Raw genomic sequence first — 20,286 nt, forward strand, 5'->3', positions numbered from 1 at the left:
TTCCCATTTAGTCCCTTTAGCTTGAGGATAGCCATCTTTATCTTTGTAGCATTCTTTATTTAATTGAAAAATGATTCCACCTACTGCAGGCATTCCATAAGCAACCAAAAGGGCATACCAAGCTTGACATGAACCATTATGGGAAAACGGTAGAGGAATAAAAGGTGTTCCTCCTTTCTTCTGATGTGCAGGCATCATCCCACACACCCAACAATTGGTAGTATTTGTAGCATTATGGGTATGATGCAACATCTGGATGAATGTGTTATTCAGATAGGACTGTCGATGTTTCTGCTCATGATAAGGAAGAGTATAGTAACGATGCTCCAGTGGAGCTGGAGTAGTTGCAACAAAAAGCTGTTGAGCAGGAACTGCTTTCTCAATGAACCAAGTGGTTATTGCCAAAACCACCAGGGCAACAACAAACCCTACAGCACAAATGATTCTCCTATTATTCATTTCAATGACAGCAATGATCAATCTTTCTAAGAACTTGTTGAAAACAATCGTTGGAGCTCTTCTCCCTTGGGTAGCCGTTGATTTCTTCACCACGGGCCAAGACGGGTGTCACTACACTAATGCAAGGCTGATCCCCCCCCTTGCCTCATTGGCTCTCCGTTTCACAAACCCAGGGCGGTAGCTCAACCAGTCTCGTTCAAAACTGCAGATTCTTTTCTCGGTCTCAAATTGTATCATGATGCTTCAGGAATCCTGTGGTCCGGTAAGACTTCCGTAGACTCGCCAGATGAGATAGCTTGACCTTTCTCAGTCTCCAGAATTTCTCGATTGTCGGTCAGCGCAGCAGGTTCCACCAAGGCGAGCGATGTGAAGAACCGGACCTTTTAGAGATCCAGCGGCGCAGGGGATGCCTGAAATCTTCGGGTTCACCTGTCTTGTTAACAGAGACATGGAACACTCTATCCATGAGAAAGAGTAAACATTTATTTAGCTGCAGCCATGAACAGTGGTCCCAGAAGTACAACACAGTAAGTTCTCGGGAGACTGCTGCTTCAATCTGCAGCGTACAATCTTATATAGTAATGGACACACTTTTCACATCAACCATTCAACAATGACTTCTTTGTTGACCAGAGCACGGCGTGATCATCGCATGCTCTGGGTTTTATTTACTCTTGCAACATCTCCAAGCGCAAACATATCCCGTGACTTGTTCCACCCGCCAGAAGGAACAACACACACAATCAGTTTGACCATAAACATAAGTTACCAGATGAGGGCTGGGACCTTGCACAATCCCTTAGAGATCTCTGCACAAACAGGGAATAGTTTAGTCAGCAAACGCAGCACCCTTTCAGGGACAAAGAGCAACAAGCTCGTCCATCAAAGCCAGGCCTTGGGCAATGGCAACACGATAATGGTGGCTGAATAGAAATACGGGCGCGGAATATTACATTTAATATTTCCTCAGTCCCCCCTTTTGCCATGCACAGGCAAAACTAGTCTGAATCTACATCAATGGCCATGAATTGTGAGACTTGTTCCTGTAGCATTATTTGTATATTTTCTTTGTCCCTATTCATTGGTAAGGGTATGCATGCCGTGGCGCAAAGGCCACAAATGGCTGGGCCACATTGTAGGCAGAGACAACAGGTGACTATCACAGCTAAAATGGCTCCAATGAGTGTCATAATCCTCCAACCCCAAGTGGACAGCATTCCCCAAAACCATCCGGTCAATGACCAACTCCCTTCATCTTGGTGGATAGACTCAGCTATCTTATGTAGTTTTGAGATGGCCTGATATACTGTAGGGGCATTATCAGGAATATAAATACAGCAGCTAGATCCGATCAACTTGCATACGCCTCCGCGTTCAGCAAGGATAATGTCTAGCACCATCCTATTTTGGAGCGTGACAAGGCGGTCGGCAGCAAGCTCTGCTGTAATATTACTTAGAGCTCCAGCTGTTTCACTGACTGTTGCCTCTACAACTCGAATAAGCTGCCTTATGTCTCTACTGTTGGCCATTGGACCCCAGAATGGAAGGAGCCCTTTTAGGAAATCTCCTGCTTCTTGTTCTGCTGTATCTTTAGCAGATATCACTCCTCTTTTCTGTAGATGGTGTTTGGCATCTGCTATATAAGTAGGGGGCAGTAACCAAGCAATATAACAGGTGCCTCTCCAGTTACTGGGTAAAGAAGTATAAGCCTTACTCCCACACACGAAATACGTGTTGCGTGAGGGTACCATGCGAGGCCAGTCTGTTCCATTCAAAGTCACAATATGCAGACACTTACTAGTACCCTTGTACTTTGATCCCCCTTTCTTAATACAGAATGGTGCCTGTTCGGAAGTTACCAAAAGGGTCTGTCCTTTGCGAGGAGTTTTATCAGATGGCAGGAAATACAAGTCTGTAGACCTATTCTGGCGGTCAGCATACTCCCATTTTTCACTAGCCATCCCATATACTCTTTTCTCATCTGGCCAGCACAAATGGTACAGATGCGACCCCAGTCCCCATATGTCTGTATTGCTTTCGCTAGTACTAAATGCCCAACTGGCACTCAACTCCCACCACGCATTACAAGAGCCATTAAAGGAAAAGGGGAAGGGAATATATGGTACCCCGGTGTGTACAGAACTGGGCAGGAGGCCGCAAACCCAACAATTTGTTGTATTAATGGCTAGTTGATATTGATGTAACATAGAGACAAACGTATTGTTGCGGAACTCGTTCCTTCTTGACTCGAGATGTGGGGGTAGAGTAACATGAGAATGCATTTCGACAATGACCTTGGTAGTGGGCTGTGCAAGAATCACATGAAGCACCCATCCTATACAAGAAATCATACCGCATATTAAGACCAATACTATTAAAGTCACAACACAACGATTATGCAATAATTTACAATACTTCTTTCTTTTCATTTTTACTTTGTCTATTATCTTAGGGATAGCCGATCCCATCTTCTAGGCGTTGCCCGTGACTGGTGGTTGTTTCACTCAGCCGTGATTATTTGCAGTCCTATGATCCTACAGGTCCCGCAGGCCTAATACCACTACTCGGGTCACGAGTCTGAGGCTGCTATCACGGCCCTACAACTTTTTAAGACAGAATATTGTGGCAAAAGTCATAAACGAAGTTACTGAGGCACCGTCGAAGTGTTTTTATTTAATCTTGGCCTCAAATTATATCTCTTTGAACCAGGTACAGTCTGATCTTGGAAAAGGAGGTGAGGCTCAGTAGTGTCCAATTTCAATGAGGATGGCACCGCTGCTTGAAGAATCTCGTCGTCCTCATTTTCAGTCCTGGTATACTCTAAGTGCGCATCACTGAAAAGCACAAATCTTGGAACTTTTTCACACTCAATGTCTCCTAGTCCCTCCTTTACCCATCGATCATAAGGCAGGGTCAAGGGCACCTTCTTACAATGTACCCCGTGAATACAGTTTTTTTTACCAGCAACCTTGATCGCTGTTCTCGTTGAGAGCAAAACCTGCTGCGGGGCTTGCCACCTAGGCTCGAGGTTCTTGGTCCACTGAAAGTTGCGTACGCAGACCCAATCTCCGGGGTGTATGGAATGACCCTGGTCAGTGGAAGCTGGAGGCAAAGCGTCATGCACCTGTTGGTGAAGGACACGCATCTTATTAGTCAATTCATGCAAGTAATCAATCAGTACAGGATATTCAATATCAGAGTATTTCCTTGGTCTAGGGACGCCCCAGACATTAGCTGGACGTCCAAACACGATCTCGAAAGGGCTGAGACCCATGCGTGAGTGTGCCGTAGTCCTTGTGGATAGAAGGGCAAGAGGCAATGCATCAGGCCATGCTAGGCCCGTGGTGGCTTGTACTTTTGCAAATTTTAGTTTGTGTTCCATTATAGCGTTCCACTAGACCTGCCGACTGGGGGTGATTTGCTGCATGAAATTTCTGTCTAATACCCAGAGCAGTACAGACTTTTTGCATAACTTGGCCCACAAATTCACTTCCATTGTCACTCCAGATGATTCGGGGCAAACCAAACCTAGGGAAAAACTCCTTTAAAAGGGCTTTGGCAGTCGTTAAGGCTGTGTTGTCTTTGAGAGGGTAGGCCTCTATCCATCTGGAAAAGGCACATACCACCACAAGGACGTATTTCAAATTATTACACCTTTCCATATGAATGTAATCTATCTGGAGGACCTCAATGGGATATGTTGGTGGTGCAAAATGTCCTGCCGGTGTTGGCGTTCCCTTTCCTGGGTTGTGCATTAAACAAATCATACAATTCTTTACCAAATTGTCAGCATATCTAGGGATGTTAGAATTTTGCCAAACCGGTGCTAGAAGCTTACATATTCCTTTTGCACTAATGTGAGCTGGTCCATGCGCCATTGTCACAACAGGGAGAACATAGGCGTCCGGTAACCACCATCTCTGCTGGTCAGATAAATCTGTCCAACAACCAGTGTCATCTAACATACCAGTCATTTCTTTCCATTTATCTTTTTTTTCTTGTGTTGCTTCTGCCTGTATTCCCTTTACACTCTCTAGAGTGTCTTCACACATCCCTGCTTCCACAACCCATCGGGCTGGGCCAGCGACATACATTCTGCTGGACAGTGCTCTAGCTGTATCCTTCGCAACTTGATCAGCAAAAGCATTTCCTCTTCCTATATCATCTGTTATCTTTTTATGTGCACTACACTTGATGACCGCTATTTGTTCAGGTAGAGTAAGTGATTCAAGCAGGTGACTAACTAGTTGCCCATGTTCTATCTTCGTACCATGAGAGGTGAGGAACCCTCTTTCTTCCCATAGGCGTCCAAAGCTGTGCGACACTCCGAATGCGTACTGGCTATCGGTATAGATGTTAACCTTTTTACCTTTTGCTAATTCGCAAGCTCTTGTTAATGCTATTAGCTCAGCTGCCTGAGCTGAATTGTGAGGTATTCTCGCTGTTTCTACTACTGTGTATAGCGTTGTGATTGCATATGCTGCTGTGATGTCACCACTGGGTAGCTTAAAACATGAACCGTCCACATACAATGTCCTATCAGGGTTAGAGATTGGTGTATCTTTAAGGTCTATTCTGCCTTTTGTTTCTTCCTCAGTTCGGAGAATGCAGTCGTGTTGCTCATTTGTATCTGAGTCTGATGGAAGTGGTAACAGTGTTGCAGGATTGAGTGTAATACATCTTTTAATGGTGATGTGACTTGCTAACACTGTTAACTCGTAACCAGAAAGGTGAGCACTCATGAGGTGTTGCGTCTTTGTTCTGTTCAATAATGTGTCTACAGCATGGGGAACCATGACAACAAGCGGAGTGTCCAACACTAATCCTGCCGATTGGCGGATTGATACAGCTTCTGCTGCTGTTGCTCTTAGACAGCTTGGCAATGCCCTGGCAACAGGGTCCAAGGCCGCTGAAAAATATGCACAAGGACGTTGTTTATCACCAAAATTCTGTGTTAATACCGACAATGCACAACCTTCTCTCTCATGAACATACAGCGTGAATGGTTTTGTGTAATCAGGAGTCCCTAATACTGGTGCAGAGCATAAAGAATATCGTAGATCTGAAAAACTTTTTGGGCATTCCGGTGTCCAAGGAAGCGGATGAGGTGTAACTTTTAATGTCAAAGCTAATAAGGGTTTGGCCATTAAAGAAAAATTCGGTATCCACTGACAACAAAAATAGGTGATGCCTATGAAAGCACGAACCTCCTTTTGCGTGCGTGGAATCGTCATTTGTGAAACAGCTTGTATTCGTTCCGGAGTCAGTCTAAGACCCTCCTTCGACAAGAGATGACCTAGGGAGGTAACCTCTTGTCGACAGTATTGTAATTTTGATATAGAAACTTTATGGTTATGCTGAGCCAAGTGCCGAAGGAGCAAAAGAGTGGCCGTTTGACACAGGAGCTCAGAATCAGCTGCAATTAGCAAGTCATCCACATATTGTATCAAGGCCGTACCATGGGGCAAAGATAGTGTATCAAGTTGTGTTTTCCTTGGCTAACTATAAATGGAAGGGCTCTGACAATAGCCTTGGGGAGCTCTACAAAATCGAAAGCTGCGGCCTCCTAAGGAGAAGCCAAAAAGATCTCTGCTATCCTCAGCAATAGGAATGCTAAAGAAAGCGTTTTTGAGATCTATGACAGAAAAATGAGTGGCAGTGTCGGGAATCATTGTAAGCAAAGCAGTTATATCTGGTACTACTGGAAATTGAGGCACTACTAATTTATTAACCTCTCTTAGATCAATAACAAAACGATAAACAGGAGTTTGAGTTGTATCTGTACGTTTAATCAGAGGGAGAACAGGGCTATTACACACATTCCCTCTTGTTTCCTCAATAACACCTTTCTGAATCAGATCATATATAATGTGAAGTAAAGTTTGCTCACCTGCACTAGAAATTTTGTATTGAGGGAGCCGGGGTAATCTGGCGTTATGTTTCAACGTAATAGAGTAGGGTGGAATTTGTAATTGGCCTACATCATTCGGGCCTTGTGCCCAAAGTGAAGTCGGCAAATCATGAAGGGCTGGAGGAAGATTGTCAAGGGACACATATATTGGAGAAATTACTTTAGGACCTAAAGTGAGACGCACTCCTTGAGGTGAACAGTAAAGAGTAGCATGTAATCTCTTCAAAAGGTCTAAACCCAACAAGTTCTCAGCACAGCCTGTCGTGAGTATAAGGGGTGCCTCCAAATGGCATGATCCTATCGATATTGGCAAGGGGCGTGACACAGGATTCTGAATCCTACTGAAATATTGGTAATGCCAGACAAAGGAGCCCCAGGGAGCTTGGAGCAAACAACGGAGCTTTTAGACATGCCAGTGTCTAATAGAAACTGTTCCTGTGCCCCATATGCAGTAACCATAACATAGGGACCACGTTGATCCACAGGAATAGACACAACTCCCTCACTCTGTCCTAGGCTGTCCTATTGGGAAAGAAAACCTTGACCTTCTTCTTCAAAATAGTCATCATTGTAATAATTTCCTGCCTGGGGAGCCAGGTGATCAAAATAGTTAGCGACACTGGGTTGTGTACGCTGTGGTGGTTTGGATCCTCGTCCTCTTCCTCGGGGAGCCGATTGATATCCACTCCTACCTCTTGGAATAAGTCCTACTTGGCCTCTCTGCAGTAAGTGCGGGCATCTACTTTTAAAATGACCATCCTCTTTACAGTATGCACACTGATTGGGACCTAGGGGAGGTCACAGAACAGTATATCCTGGACGTTGGTATAACCTCTGAAATGGGGGCGCATTCTGGGGCATCCTCTGTTGGTCCCGAGGGGCATAAGCCTGTTGTAAAAGGATCTTTGTCTTAAGGTCCTTCGTTTTCTTTTCCAGCCTTTCCTTTTCTTCTAAATCCCTGTTCTCATAGTATTGAACCATGGTCAAAATGCCAGACGGCGTGGTGACTGGCCACGCACTTTCCGACGCCTTGAGTCTGGTAGCTAATTCTGGTAATAGATTGGAAACAAATTTATCTACAAATAATCTCTGGCCGCCTGATGCGGCCATATCTTGCCCACTGTGATCTACAAAAGACTCTTCAAACCTAGAGAAGAAGTCAGAAACCGACTCATCTTTCTTTTGTTTACATGCAGACAACTTATCCCCATATTATCTGTTCTGGTTTGGATCCGCCCACCTGTCCTTGTTCTGCCAACAATATGTCAGCCCAGTCACCACCTAATTCGGCAGCGTGGTCTTCTTTACGTATTTTATTCCATACCTCAGGTGGAACAACTTGACCCATAAGCATATCTATATCAGTCAATGTCAAGACGCTAGAGCCCAAAGTCTGTGTCAATTCCTTATAGTAACCCGATGGATTTTTCCACGGGTCAGGCAAAGCTTGCTTAAGGGCGAGAACTTCAGATCTTTTCCAAGGGACATGCACCCAAACCTGTTGGAAATGAGCAGGCACCGGAGGAGGTCCTGCTACAGCGTCGTGCCAGACCGGCTGTACTTCCCGCATAGGGTAGCCCTTGGATAATGTCTGTATACCATCTTTACCCTCATTTCTATATGTAAGGAGATCTCGGAATATTACCAAATTCACGACAGCATCCGCAAGATCCTGACCCACAACATGTCCTCCTGCCACTTCCCTCCTGAGAGTGATGAGGTCCCGAGGGGGACCATCCTCAACCATGTCACCAGAGGCCAGTAAAAATGATGGGGCCAGTCCCGTGTTTGGAGTAAACTTCATATTGCGGAGTCCCCACTGGAGGCACCGGACAGGTGTCCTCAAGTCGGGAATCTCTCGAACAACAATAACAACACCAAATTCTAAACTTACTAAAACCATTCATCTTAAAGTCTCTGGCGTAGTCAAACAAACATCAAGGGGCAAAATAAAAAGTACATAATTTCTCTGTGGAAAAAAAAAAGCACTCACCCCTCGGTTTCGGCCTTTGCAAAGGTCAAACAAACAAACCACAAAATAGTCATACAAGTGGGAGCGACTCACTCTTACCTGACCATATACTCCTCTTACCGATAGAGGTCCGTCTAATATCTCGCTCTCTTAACTAGTGGGACCAAGACAGGGGCGTCAGTCAGGGCGGCGGCCAGGCAGCCTTCAGGAAGGGGAAGTCGCGTTGCAAAAACCTCAGGTCCACGAAGACAATCCGGAGTCACTAGTGTAGTGCGCTTCCATCATAGTTTGTCCACGAGACCCCTCACGACCCTCCGGCTTGACCGCAACCGCTGATGACGCCTCCACGATGGGCGCCAATTGAAGAACCGGACCTTTTAGAGATCCAGCGGCGCAGGGGACGCCTGAAATCTTCGGGTTCACCTGTCTTGTTAACAGAGACACGGAACACTCTATCCATGAGAAGAGTAAACATTTATTTAGCTGCAGCCATGAACAGTGGTCCCAGAAGTACAACACAGTAAGTTCTCGACAGACTGCTGCTTCAATCTGCAGCGTACAATCTTATATAGTAATGGACACACTTTTCACATCAACCAATCAACAATGACTTCTTTGTTGACCAGAGCATGGCGTGATCATCGCATGCTCTGGGTTTTATTTACTATCGCAACACCTCCAAGCGCAAACACATCCCTTGACTTGTTACACCCTCCAGAAGGACAAACACACGCAATCAGTTTGACCATAAACATAAGTTACTAGGTGAAGGCAGGGACCTTGCACAATCCCTTAGAGATCTCTGCACAAACAGGGAATAGTTTAGGCAGCAAACGCAGCACCCTTTCAGGGACAAAGAGCAACAAGCACGTCCATCAAAGCCAGGCCTTGGGCAATGGCAACACGATAATGGTGGCTGAATAGAAATACAGGCGCGGAATATTACATTTAATATTTCCTCAGATGCACGCTTGCAATGCGTGGTGTGGAGCCAATTCTTTTTGTTCGTCACTCGAACTGCTGTCCTTGTAGCCAACAGCACCTGCTCCGGGCCTCGCCACCTCGGCTCCAAGCTGTTTGATCTGTCGAAGACCTTGACCATCACGTGGTCACCGGGACGGAGATCTTGGGCCTCACCTGTAGATCTATCAGGAAGAGCTTCTCGAACCCGTTGATGAGTAGAGGTCAAACTGTCGGTTAACTGTGCCAAATAATCATTCAACAGAACACAAGGTACATCATGTATGGGGTGTGGCTTAGGAACTCCCCAAATATTCATTGGTCTTCCAAATACCACCTCATCCGGTGTAAGCCCTGATCATGAGTGTGGTACCGATCTTATGGATAACAGTGCCAAAGGCAGTGCATCTTGCCACTTTAGGGACGTGGAAGCCAGTATTTTTGCCAGCTTAAATTTTAAGGTAGCATTAAACCTTTCCACCAATCCTGCTGATTGTGGGTGGAAGACTTATGGAATTTCTGTTTGATCCCTAACCCTTTCAGGACATACTCAACAACTTGCCCAATAAAATGAGGTCCGTTGACGCTCCACAAAATTTTACAAACACAGTATCTTGGAAAGAATTTCTTCAGAAGCACCTTTGCTGTGGTAAGAGCAGTATTATCCTTTGTAGGATACGCCTCTATCCATTTACTGAAGGCACATACCACCACTAGAACATATTTTAGATTATTGCAGCGTTCAAGCTGGATGTAATCCATCTGCAAAACTTCAAAAGGTGCAGTTGGTGTAGCAAACCCTCCTGTAGGAGTTTGTGTCCCTTTTCCAGGATTGTACTGCCAACAGATCAAACAGGACTGTACTATTCTATGAGCTGTGCTGGCAATTTCAGGATGCTCCCAGACTTGTGTAAGCAATTTAGTTATTGCTAGAGCTCCAACATGTGCTAGCCCATGTGCCATTTGAACCATAGGTTGTAAATAGACTGCAGGCAATTTCCATTTATTCATTTCTTTGTTACGCCAACAACCCTCATCATCTAACATTCCTTCTTTGGACCACTGCTCAAGTTCTTCCACAGAGGCAGATCTCTGTATATCCAATACATCCTCTCTAGCATCGTGCCAACGTTGAGCTTGTGATTTCGCTCCGTACATAGATGTAGTGCTTCGCTGTATTGCAGTTTCGCGGGCTACACGATCTGCAAAGGCATTGCCTTGTCCAATTTTGTCAATGATTTTCTTGTGTGCGCTACACTTCATAATGGCAACTTTCTTCAGATATGTAAGTGCAGTCAAAAGATTATGTACTAATTCTCCGTGCATTATCTGCATCCCGTGGGATGTAAGAAAGCCTCTTTCCCTCCAGAGTTGGCCAAAATCATAAACCACTCCAAAAGCATAGCAGCTATCCGTGTAAATGTTCACACATAAATCAGTACTAAGCTCACACGCTCGTGTCAAAGCTATTAGTTCATCTGCTTGAGCCGACTTTTGTGGTATACGAGCTGTTCCACTACTGTCTCGAGTGTGGTGATTGCATATGCAGCTGAGGTTGTGATATCTGGTAAATTCAAACAGGACCCATCCACCCACAGCTCCCCATCTACATCTGAAAGGGGCATATCTTGCGACCCTTTGTCTGTTCCTCAGTAAGGAATTTACAATCATGAGGCTCCTTTGATTGAGACTGAGTCGCAGAATACGACAACAAAGTGGCTGGGTTTAGTGTTGCACACTTCTTCAATGTAATATGAGGTGCTAACAGTGTCAATTCGTATCCTGTCAAGCGAGCACTAGTTAAGTGTTGAGTCTTGGTCTGAATCAAAAGGGCATCTACTGCATGGGGTACTAGCACCAACAGTTTGTGTGACAAAACTATCCCTTCACTCTGACGTATGGACAAAGCTGTTGCTGCAACTGAACGAAAACATCCAGGCAACGTACGAGCAACAGGATCAAGAAATGCAGAAAAATATGCACAGGGACGCTGCTTGTCACCGTGTGTCTGTACTAAAACTGACAATGCACATCCATCTTTCTCGTGTACATAGAGTGTGAAGGCCTTAGTGTAATCTGGTGTGCCTAACACTGGTGCTGAGCAAATAGCTTGTCTTAACTGACAAAAAGCATTTTGACATTCATCTGTCCAAGGAAGAGGAATCGGAGTGTTCTTAGTCAAAAGTGCTAGCAAAGGTTTAACAATGTGTGAAAAACCCAATATCCATTGCCTACAAAAAGAAGTCAAACCAATGAATGCACGGACATCTTTCTGGGTGGAAGGTACTGGAGTGTCTAAAATTGCTTGAATGCGATCTGGTGTCAGTGCTCGTCCCTCCTTAGACAGAAGATGACCTAAATAGGTTACCTTCGGTCTACAATATTGCAATTTCTTCCGTGATACTTTATGGTTGTGTTTAGCAAGAAAAGAAAATAAGCACAAAGTAAATTTTTCACACTGCTCAGGTGTATCAGCTGCCAACAAGATGTCATCGACATATTGTATGAGAGCCACTCCTTCAGGCAAAATAAAGGGATTGAGTTGTCTTTTTAAAGCTTGACTATAAATACTCGGACTCTGAGTGTACCCTTGAGGAATTCTACAAAATCTGTATGACCTGTTATTTAAAGTGAAACCGAACAAATATCGACTATCAGGATGAATAGGAATCGAGAAGAAAGCGTTCTTCAAATCCACTACTGAAAATGTAGTTGCTGTTGGAGGGACCAGGTAAGCAATGTTGTTATGTCAGACACTACAGGGTACTGTGGTACTACAATCTTGTTAACTTCTCTCAAATCAATGATAAATCTATAAATCTTAGTGTCAGTATCTTTTTTCAAAATGGTAAGAATCGGACTATTGCAGACATTATAAGGAACTTCTTCCACCACTTCAATCAGGTCTTGTACAATACGTGTAAGTGCTTCTTCTCCTTCTCGAGAAATTTTATACTGAGGGAGTCTCGGCAGTATAGCACCCTCCTTGACACTAATATGTACTGGTGGATTAACCATTTGTCCTACATCGGTGTCTGAAGTAGCCCACAAAGTACTAGGGAGTGAAGCTAGTGCAATGTCCTCTTTAACAATACAGGATCTCTCAATCATGGGGTAGTTGTCATTTAAAATAACCCGTACTCCTTCCGGAGAACATCGTATCGTAGCCCTGAAATATTTGAGCACGTCAAGACCCACAATATTGTCTGGTGTATTAGGAGAAAGCAAAAACGGATATGGAGCAGTGAATTTATCAACATGGAGTGCAAGTGGCTGTGACAATGGGCTAAGGGAAGATGTTCCATTGAAGCCTATCGATGTAATGGTTAAGCCAGACAGGGGAGCCCTTGGAATCACGTGTTTAGAAAGGGCGCTATGAGTAGCTCCTGTATCAACCAGAAACAGATCAGTAGAACCCAAAACATGTGCTGTATCATAGGGACCCCTCTGATCTACTGGAACTTCAACTGATTCCTTACCCCATCCTAGGCAATCCTATGCATAAGCAGAATCTTACAAATCAGACGGCTCATAGTAGGACATTCGATATTGGTCCGTCTGTCAAAAGTATTAGACCCCTCTTGTCCACGTGTATTAACATCAAACCTATCACGATCATTTGTGTTTCCTATAGGCCCTGAATATCCTGAACGATTTCTCATTTGTCCCCGACCACATGAACCCTGCTGAGCACACAGTACGGACGAACCATGAGATCCACGTCCACCTCTATTATTAGCTCTAAAAGGTGGGCCATAAGCCTGAGCCATCATAACCTTTGTTTTTAACTCTTGAAATTTTTTATCCGCCTTACTTTTAGCTTCTAATTCTTGTCGTTCATAATACTGAGCCATAGTTAAGAGAGAAACCGGAGAGGAGGTAGTCCATGAACTTTCACTCGCCTTTAGGCGACTAGCTATTTATGGCAAAAGGTTTGTGACATATTTATCGACAAACAGATGCCTACCCATGTCATCTGTCAATGACTGACCACTAAAATCGTGGAATGCTTCTTCAAAGCGTGTGAAGAAGTCTGAAACTGATTCATCTATCTTTTGCTTACAAGACGCTAACATAGTCCAATCTATCTTTTTAGGGGGAATAATCGTCCTTAATGTAACCAAGATAGCTGCTGGAAGATCTAAGATTAGCTGACACGGTTTCTGTGCAGGTTCTCTATCTTTATCTAATTGTTCTATATCTGTCCACAATGCCCCAAATACCACACGATTATCAACTTTACGCACAGTTCTCCATATATCAGGCGGTAATATTAATCCAAAAAACAAATCAATGTCAGACAAGGTCATAGTACAAGAACTAATGGCACCCTTCTTCATAAAAGGCTGTCGTATTCTTTCGCGGATCAGGCAATGCATTTTTAAGAGCCATGACATCTGGTCTATTGCAAGGAGTGTAAACCCAATTATAAATAAAGTACATTTTGCGTCGACGGAAGTCTTATCATCACTTGTACCTGTTCCTTTAGGAGGAACATATAAAGGCGCGGCTTCCTGCATGTGTTTCATATTTACAACATTGTTATCTGTTTTGAGCGTCAGAGCTCGTGCCATGTTGATTTGAGATGTTTGTGCAGCTGCCTTTTTCTCCTCCCGCAAACGGACTGCTTCATCATGTAGTTTAACCAAGCGTGTGATCGTGTCAGCCACCTGGGAGAAGACAAAAGAACCTTCACGTAATTGCTTACAATCAGCTGCTATATCATCTGGCTCTACTTCCACCAAATATTTCCTAAATCGCTCAAGAACCTCTGCAGCAAATATCTCGGTGAAATATTTTTGTTCCCTTTCCGATCAATTCTTAATAGTATCTAGAATTTCAGAAGCAGTATTAGTACTACGATCGGCTTTACGCAACGCAGATATAATCTGAGAGGAACGTTCGGTATTTAACATTGAGGGAGTATCTCGGATTGTATCCTGCTCCGTAGGAGAGTCCTCATCTGACTCATCAGGAGCAGAGGGAAAAGTATACGGAGGTGGACAACGATATAATAAGAGAGAATCATCTTGGGGTTTATTAAGAATAGGATAAAGAGGCCTACGAATAGCATATTGGCCATTTACCTGTAACTGACGCTCCCTATCTTCGATTTCCTTAATTTCTTTAATCTCTTTATTTTTCATTTCTAATGCTTTCGCATGCACACTTTTACGCTGTTCTTTTTCAATCAAGGCCTGTTCACGCTTCATTCGCTCACGCACTTTTTTCTCCCACATTCGCACACAATCACACATATATTGCCTAGTCTTTCGCTTAAACATTCGTTGCTCCACATACTGAATCTTTCGCAAATCAAATGACCCATGCATAGGCCAACGCAACTCAGGATTCTTACGGGTGTATTTGTTCCACAATGTGCTGTATATTATGGACGAAATACCATATTTATTATATATGTCCCTATTAGGCGTCCCCTCTGGGGGGACGCCTAATAGGGACATATATTAAGTTGTGCTTCGTCGATTCTCAAATTGGTACCACTACAAAAGCAACACATCCTACGAAGTGTGCTGGAGACAGGCATGCCAAAAATATTGCAAAATATGCAGTATTATAATCCAAAAGTAGCGCTTAAGGTACTCTTCGTACGTTGCGTCGTTCAAATAATCTTGAATAGAGAAAAATCTCCTTATTACCTGCCTATATGTATTGCAATATATATATATATATATGTGTATATATATATATATATATATATATATAGCAACGCTCCAAAGAGGGCCGCAGCACCCTCTTAGAGAAGAACGGACACGAAATCAGGTAGCGAGTGCAGCAGTGTCTTTTTTATTTATTTCATTTTCTCATGTGCAGCAGGAGTGCCACGATATATATATCAAGGTTCAATATTTGACCATTTCCATAAACAAATGCCACAGTAAGTGTTTCTAAACTACCTTACCGGTCAAAGGTGTCAAAACCTACAGCAAGTGCCGCAAAACGGCTCTTACCAATCAAATGGTCTCCAGGTTCCTACTGCCAAGTTCTCAAATCGACCAAATGGTCACTGCACAGCGAATCAACAGAAGAGATCTCAGTCGAGGACCGGCGCCACCTGGATGGTCAGATCAGTAAGAAAGGGAAAACGCCGTGGATGCCAAGACTCGGGTCTCCTCCGGCAGTGATCACGTCCAAAGCGAGATTCCAATCCTTCGTCTCGACCAGTCCTTCGGGCATCCGAGTCGCTGATGAGCCCCACGTGGGGCGCCAATTTGTGGTAGCAAGCGTCAGCCAGGCCTACTAGTGCAAGGGATTCGCCCTTCTCTGCTTAGAATGCTTAGACCAATAATAAGAAGTTGGCACAGAAACTGGAATAGAAAAGACAGAGTTTATTAAACCTCATGAGGTGGAACTACTTTCACACAACACCCTTCGGTAGAGTATGAGATAGCACGCTGACTGGAAGGAGCTTGGTCCTTTTATACCTACACAGGGGCTGAAATGAAGGTGGTACAAGGCACAGAGTGTTGGTTTCAAATACATACAAGGTCTTACAGAGAGTGTGCTAGCAACAAGTGGGATGGGCTGACAGTTAGCTAATTCTGGTGGACACATCTTGAGAGTTGCAAGTTGGAGACAGCGGCATGCTCAACTGAGCATGTGCAAAGCAGAAGAGGGTAAATATATCTTGTCTCTAGGCAGATTTCAAGAGCAGTTAACAGGAAGGTAGGACAGAGCACATTGCAAACAAAATGGCTGACAGAAATACAAAATGGATTCCGTAAAACAGACAAGATCGTTTTTTTTTACCTCTTTATTCGATTAATTAAAATCATACAAAGTACACATAAACATACAAAAATTCCATTCATTGTACTGTTTAAAAAACATCATAAAAATCAACATTAACAATCCATTTACAATTTTATCGAAAGACATAATTTAAAAGCATGAGGTAGATAGAATAATCGGTAAAAATGATCATGAGGACAGAATATCCATACCAACACCATTATTTATAAGTCTTAAGTTCTTTGCCCGTATAGCAGCAACCAGAAAACTAGCCACATAAAAAATTACCCAGGGAGTATCAAGCATCTGTAAGAATAATAAAGCAGGCCTTACCTGGGCACTCCCCAGACTTTTTAACAGGGGTTTTAGGAATTTTGACCTGCTCTCGTTATAAAATTCGCAAAAGAAGGTGAAATGCATTGTATCTTGTGTAGACATGTCATTACATTTACAAAGTGCCGTAGCCTCAGGCTTACTCCACCCATCAAACACTCCCAAAGCAAAATGAATTAAATTAAACCTACATTTTGTCAATAAAATTCGGTGGAAAGGCCTTGTAACTATCTGTAGATATGGCTCTATCGCTGGTGTCTTAGTCAGTAAATAATGGGCTCTGACAAGGGGTTTTTTTAAGCTCATTTTCCTCCCTCTCCATGGCTTTACACGCCATAAAATGTTCCCTCACCCAGCTAATGTCAAGATAGTCTCTAAATACAAGATGTCTTCTGCTAATGCTTAACCCAATCATTGCTAAATTACCGCAAAACTGCCATGTAAGCCACCCACTCTGGATTTCCCGAAGTGTCTAGTGTTAAAAAGTTATAAATTTTGCTAGGTTTCCCTCGGTGCCGGCTGAGCTTTGCACTTTGGAAAAAAGGTGTTCGTTTTAATTGGAAAAATGTGATGTGTCTATGTTGTGTTTTGGCACATTTCCTGTTGCAGGCACTATGCCTGCCCTCAGAAATGGGGTATCATTTTGTATTGAAGACATGTGGGAACATAGAATACTAGAATATTTATTATTACCAATTAGATTTCACTGCATCTGTTCCTTCCAAATGTAAGCCAGTGTGTAAGAAAGCAGACATTTTAAAACATACCCTCTACATCATATGCTAGCACGGGTACCCACGCATTCAGAGATAAACAAATAACCATTGCTCCTAAACTCCATAATTTGTGCCCATTTCAGAAATACATAGGTTTCCTTAATTCCCATTTTTCATTATACACAATTCACCATGTGAATTGGTCTATACTCGCTACACAATGAAAAACCTTTGTACTGTGCAGCTCAGTTGTTGGCTCTGGGTACCTTGGGTTCTTGGATAACCTACAAAACATATATAACCCCGCAACCAGAGGGGCCTAGCTGGCATAATGGTGTATTGCTTTTGGAAACTGGCCATTGTAACTAAAAGTTACAGATTAAAAAGTTGTCACAAATTTCAGTTTTTTCCTATTCATTTTCAATATCTCTTTATTTCAACAGTTTATTTGGGAAAACCATGAGAGATCTACACAAAGGACTCCTTGCCCAATTCTAAATTTTGTCTACTTTTCAGACATCTATAGCTTTCCTGGGTCGCCCATGGCTTTCACACTGGTTTCCACCAGTTAAGATGTTCATTTTACTAGGTGATTTAAATAAAGATCAACAGTCCCCTTACTGAGTTTTTTTTTTTTAACATCGGCAAAAGAAATTAGAATAAATAAATGTTGCTGTTACTTAATATAATTTGTTTTCATACATCCTTATTAATAACTATTCAGCATACTTGTTTTGCTTTTCTTTACAAGATGAGTTTCTCCTTCATGTTCTTCAGCTGTTATGTTCACAATATACCTTATTTTATTTTATCAACACTGAATGTGATTAACTCGCAGTAGATAACGTATTGAAAGTGATGCCTTTTTCTTTCAGCATCTGAAGGTCATCAAACGAAGCCCCATGAAAGGAGGTCTGTGTCACTAGGTCGCCTATCCCCTGCTGTACAATCACAAAGCAACAACAATGCCATAGCGAAATCAGGTGAGTCACAGTTATTGTCCAGCTAACTCTAAAGCTGCCAGAAGTAGTCATGTCATCTCAATTATGCATTTATGACCAGGGGCGTAGTCCACTCCAGCCGTGCTGTAGCAGCTACAGCAGGGTCGACATTTTGATGGGCCTCTTCTGTCTGCAACTCGGCAGAAAAAGCCTTGTACATAACGTTAAAGAGTTGAATAAGTGAAAGGATGAATGGATGTGTAAATGAAAGGGTGGATGGGTGAGTGAAAAAGTGCATGGGTAGATGGGTAGTTGGGTGGAAGAATGAGGGAAATGATGGAGGTAAGGATGGGTGACTGAAAGAATGAATGGATTAGTGAAAGGGAGGGTGGATGGGTGTGTGGATGGATAAATAAGTGAAAGGATGGATGATAAGGTGAGAGGATGGGTGAGTGAAAGAGTGGATGGATGAGAAATATGAATGGTGGATGGATGAGTGAAAGGATGAATGGATGAGTGAAAGGATGGATCTGAGAGGCTTGTGAACCTCCAACTGTAGCAGCTGCAGCAGGCGGTGGATTTTTCAATTGGGCCTCTTCTCGCTGCAACTTGGCAGACAAAGGTGAGTGTGTGAGTGAAAGAAAGTGTGTGTGAATTAAAGGGTGGATGGGTGGGTGAGTGAAATGGTGGATGAATGAGTAGATAGATGAATGAGTGATTTCTTTAATTTTATTTTGTATTTGCCTTTTTCCCCATCCTACTTTTGTTTCATCCCTAGTTGCTTATCTGCAAAGTTCTGGCTATAATCCATGCATGCCTATTGTGTTACTGGTGCATTGTAGCAAATATATATCTTTCACGGTACACATGTCTGATGCATGTCTGTTTGGACTGTTCTAAAATCAACACGCGGTCCCTCAGAAACTACCTCCCTTGCATTCAGAATAGGTATGCACTGATTCTACAGGAACAAGAATAAGGTGTCAAGTGAAGCATCTCATCCACAGTAGGATGGGCAGAGTAACCTCCATCCTCCCTCCACTATTTGGAGCTCACCCATACCAGCCCTACACAGGGAGAAGCTGATGGTACTTGATTGCAACGCTTTTTCCTTCCACAACCAGGCAACATGTCCCAGCTAGGGCCAGTTGCAACAGTGGGTTGAAGGGGTTATAATAACCTGGGAGGTCAAGGACCTTCATGGACCTAACCTGTGGAGACTTTCTTGTACCACGGAGTCTAGCTCAGCTCATTATTTGGCTGAAGTGGTCCCAAGCTGCGGTTGCACAGAAGGGCCAAACCAGTCCCTTTTTCTGGGTTTATTGTTGCATAACCATTGCACCAATAGGTTGAAATAGCCACTCACCTGGGGTGAAGGTCAAATCAACTCTCATTTCAATCCAATGACTCTTGAAACGTGCCCTGCTGAGTCAGAACCAGTTCCTCCTCTGGGCAGTTTCTGTTACAATTTCAGTATGACGAGGCAAAGATTACTGATGAGCCCTCCACTCCTGTGGTTGAGCAGCAGCTGTGGAGGTTTGCACCTCCTTATCGGATCAATGTTAAAAGTGTTAGATACCAGCCTCGCCTTTTGTTTGGCACATCATCAGTCCCCACGAAGCTCAAGAAGTAGGTCAGGCATCAGAAGTCCTCATGCCAAGCTAGCCTCACATGACACCCAACCACAGCAGTGTAGTTGGGACATTATTCCGACGCTTGAGTAATGTTCTCTTCATGAGAACAGGACACTGGAGCCCTCTGTAGCAGTCCAGATGTTAGGAGAAACAGGAATTGGTTTGGTCTTCTCTGTGCAACTGCAGCGTTCTCAGTCTGTTCGGTGCAAGTGGTGTGTCTCCAAACTGCTAAGTCCTTGTTACACTCAGCCCTTGCTGTCCTCTCTCTCCCCTTCAGGGACTGTGGACTCCGGGATGGATATGTCATATACATCTGAACCACTGGGTATGAATCAGCAGGACCAGGAGTTGCCAAATTCTAACCACCTGCCCTCTGGCAAGACTGCTGCAGATTTGCTTCTATGTTGTCTTCAAACATCAGCTAGCACTCCTCCTTGGACGCAGGAGGTGTAAAACTGAAGGCTAGTAACCCCACCCAGGTATATGACGCCAAAGTACTGGTGCAGCACCTGTTCACGTTGTTGCCACTCAGCCATCCCTGGTGCAGCGTCCGCCATCTCTGGGACAGCATCCTGAGGACAAGTCCCAGGTACTAGTTGTCCCAATT

At 43.7% G+C, this 20,286-nt stretch overlaps 1 protein-coding gene across 4 annotated transcripts in view; it reads left to right on the forward strand.

The window, feature by feature from the left end:
- The window catches only part of MAP7 (microtubule associated protein 7), a 1,007,524-nt gene that overhangs the window by 468,416 nt on the left and 518,822 nt on the right, over positions 1-20,286 (forward strand). For all 4 annotated transcript variants that reach the window (XM_078649192.1, XM_078649193.1, XM_078649191.1 and 1 more), the window contains exon 4: positions 17,980-18,087. In XM_078649192.1, the coding sequence (XP_078505318.1) occupies positions 17,980-18,087 (108 nt within the window). The remainder of the gene's footprint in view (positions 1-17,979; positions 18,088-20,286) is intronic.

The sequence above is a fragment of the Lissotriton helveticus genome, chromosome 6, assembly GCF_964261635.1.
Source record: "Lissotriton helveticus chromosome 6, aLisHel1.1, whole genome shotgun sequence".
NCBI lineage: Eukaryota > Metazoa > Chordata > Amphibia > Caudata > Salamandridae > Lissotriton > Lissotriton helveticus.